The sequence below is a fragment of the Pseudomyrmex gracilis genome, unplaced genomic scaffold (assembly GCF_002006095.1).
Source record: "Pseudomyrmex gracilis isolate BER0280 unplaced genomic scaffold, ASM200609v1 scaffold_221, whole genome shotgun sequence".
Taxonomy (NCBI): domain Eukaryota; kingdom Metazoa; phylum Arthropoda; class Insecta; order Hymenoptera; family Formicidae; genus Pseudomyrmex; species Pseudomyrmex gracilis.
In genome coordinates, this window is record NW_018020805.1 from 122,438 (window position 1) to 125,992 (window position 3,555).

General features: G+C 36.8%; 1 protein-coding gene across 9 annotated transcripts in view; it reads right to left on the reverse strand.

The window, feature by feature from the left end:
- LOC109858738 (multidrug resistance protein homolog 49) overlaps window positions 1–3,555 on the reverse strand; it is an 82,352-nt gene that overhangs the window by 32,967 nt on the left and 45,830 nt on the right. For all 9 annotated transcript variants that reach the window (XM_020436279.1, XM_020436278.1, XM_020436282.1 and 6 more), the window contains one exon: window positions 1,892–2,031. In XM_020436279.1, coding sequence (XP_020291868.1) covers window positions 1,892–2,009 — 118 coding nt within the window. In that variant the 5' untranslated portion in view covers window positions 2,010–2,031. The remainder of the gene's footprint in view (window positions 1–1,891; window positions 2,032–3,555) is intronic.

Here is a 3,555-nt window from a genome sequence, read left to right on the forward strand (position 1 = left end):
ATGTATAATGTTATGTACTCTCAATAAATTTAATAAAATAAAAAACAGAAATTTTATCTTATTGTTTCTCTGTATAAAAGACATGTGACAATTAACCCTGGGTATGGGGCAGGTTGACAAATCTGCGCGATTGTACTTAACATTAAAATACTTTTGTGTGTAAAGATATATAAGAATAATATTTGTTTTTTCTTAAAGCTAAAGGATGTGACTATTATATAATGTACCTAATATTACATAGTATTGCGTACATTTTTTTTTTTTTTACAATCTATTTTGGATGTTACTTTGTGCCCCGGTCTCCCCTACATAGAAACAGTAGTTTCTATAATAGTAATAGGAAGTTTGCTGATATTCCTAAATATGTCGACATAATAGCAAAATATGTATGTCTTGTGGCACTAAGAGCTTAGGTGTCCATAATAACTACCAAAATTTAGGAACCAAACCTAATTTTTAGCTGTGAGAGCTAACTTTTTTTTCCGTGTACACGTCATCGCAGAGAGAAATAGAATAATGTTGTTGCAAAGTGATATATCGTTTGCTCTAAGACAGCAAAAAAACTTTATATTTTTGTAACAACAAATATATATATATATATATATATATATTTTCTCACAACAAGTAAATAATTCGCACTGGTAACTTTTGAGATAAAATTACTCATGCATTTTTTAATTACATTAATTAGACAGTTTGCTACGAAACTGTTAACTTCTTTACTTTAGACAGAACGACATCCTGTGTAACTGATCGCTTCTTGAAGAAACTTTCTTAGCGACTCCCGAGGAAGCACTAAAACGGAATACCGGTCTTCACACCGGAATTTCAAGAGTGAGACATTTAGTACCTCTTAATACATTTTCCTCGCCAGCTGTAAGTTAATTGAATAATTCGTAGCCCACTTTTATCGCGGAACTCAAATGAGATTCACCAAACTTGCGCGCTCGTCGGATATATTGGCCCATTCACGAGCAAAAGAAAGAGAGAGAGAGAGAGAGAGGGAGAAAGAGAGAAAGAGAGAGAGTAAAAAAAGTTATTATCAATGAAAAGTTTTCTTCCCCTCTTGCGATGCTGCTTATTGTAAAAAAATATAATTTTCTATTCATAATTTTTATATGCGAGCAAAGATGCGAAATATGTATGTACGAAAGAGAAAATACACTCTCTCATTACAACAATAACTTAATATTGTCACGAGCGCGTGGTAGAAAATATAATAATCCAGTATGAGATTTTTCAGTAACAAACAAATATAAACACATACATGTTTTTTTTTACATATTTTTTATTTATTGTAAAAAGTAGAAAATATAATTAAGAATAATTGTGTGACACGCAAATTCCGTTTTTGTTAAAATACGTAAAGATCAACTTCTTATACGACGCAACAACAATCGTTCACTTCACGATCTAATATCCGGCGTCGTGTTCAACGATCACACACTCGCAATCGGTAACATTGTGATTACGATACATAATCAAAGATTTTCTCATCGGCGGTTAAATACAAAACGTGATATGTGATAATCACGGCAAATCACGTATTGAGATGCTAATCAAACTTTTTGAGAGAGCAAAAAGTGGAAATATTAAAGCGGCAACAAAAAACAAATGTTTTAATTACGACGTAGTATCGAAGATTTAATCGCGTATAAAATGATATATTGTATATGGAATTAAAGAACACACATTTGTGTCGATTTCGAAGCAAATGTGAAACAATGAAATTTTTTTACAATCAATCAAGATCATCTTAATTCCACATCGAATAAGACGATAAGGAACGATAATTATAATAAAAGAAACTTTGGATAATATAAATTATAATATAAATCTATTTGTTTAGCGAACAAAGCGAGCCGTGTCTCTGGATAATATGTATACTTACACCTCGAGAGGATCTTTTCCTGGTGGGGGAAGTGATTTTTTCGCGTCTCCATTTGAATATCCCTTGACTTCCCCGCCTGATGAGCGTTCGTGGAGAACGGGTAAATTCGTTGAGTCATCGCGCATCGTTATTTAAAAACTCTGCAATCACAATGAGAAAACAATAGAAATTATATTAGCGATTCGCAATTGTATAGCTCCGTAATATATTTACATATATATATATATTTAATGTTTTTTTAATTGAATTTTTCATTTTCCACGTTTTTACTCTTTGTCTCATTTTCTCAGCTCGCTTTATTTTTCTTTACGACGCGATTCCGCGAGAAATCCCGCAGAAACAAAAAAAAAAAAACCAAATTCTTTCCGCCATTCAAACAACACACAACGTACGAAGATGAATAGAATTTGCGGAGAATCCAGGGCGCCGTAGAGAGAGTTCGCTACGTGTGTTACGGACGCAAATATAGCGTCTCTATTTACTACCGCAAATTATTGATATTAATATCATATGTTTGCGCGCGCAGAAGTGCTAACAATCTAAACAATAATTAGACACCGAGCCGACCCCGTGTGTTAATTAATCGATCGACCGCTACGGAGAGGGAGCGCATTAATATCAACAAAACGACGACGGAAGCGAATTCGGTCGACGTTACGTCTTATTAAAATTGCACGCTCCTCCCTTTTCCCGTATTTCCCGTTTCGCAAGAGTCCTCTTGTAAAAGGAAACGTCGATTCGCTTTTCCGATATGTCGAGTAAAGCGAGACTTTTATCCGAACCGGCGGATCGACGACTTCTCCGATATGCAAATGCGATATCGGCTTCGTGCCGTTAAGAGGAGAAACGGCCACGCCCGGCGACGGGGGGGGGAGGGGTGGGTGGATGGGCCAGGAACGACGTTAAAGCTCATCCGGCCGGGGGGCTTTTGAGCGCGCGCGCGCGATGAAAAGCGCGACCGAACAAGACTTCGTTAGATCGGTGAAAAACTACCTGACGAAGGGCGTTTTTCACATGGTCCGTTTCCCGTAATTCCGACCGACCGACCGACGGACCGCGCTGTGATTACAAGGAACGAATATAACACGCGCGCGCGAACACGATCGCGCGTTTTGACGATTAGATCGTCGATTTTCGTTGTAAGCTCGCTTCTCAGCCGCGCACGAGTCATATCTCGAATTTTTCTTGATCTCTTCGCGTCGCGTTATTTCCGAATCAGAATAACCGCGTTAATTATTCACGCCGCAGAAACGACAGAATTTCATTTATTGCCACATCTTATCATAGACGTATAATATATAGACTGCGCGTTTGGCTGAAAAGATGTCTTCAACGTTGAGAGAGACAACATACTTTGAACAGTAACTCTTTCTCTGTCTATCAATGACTGTGATGGGATCAGGGCCTACTGTTTCGTACCACCTATAACCTACCATCACCCCTTAATCTCTTTCGATCTTCTTCACCCCCACTATTTTTCTATCCCCACTTTTCCACTACTATTCCACACCGAAAAAATTGTATTCTTATTTTAAGGATATCCCACTTACTTTAAGTATATTTTATACTAAAATAGGCGCCAAGAAGAGTTTCTTATTTTAAGAGGAAAATCCTCTAAATAGTAATATTGAGATAAGAATATATACTGATTAGAATATAAAAAG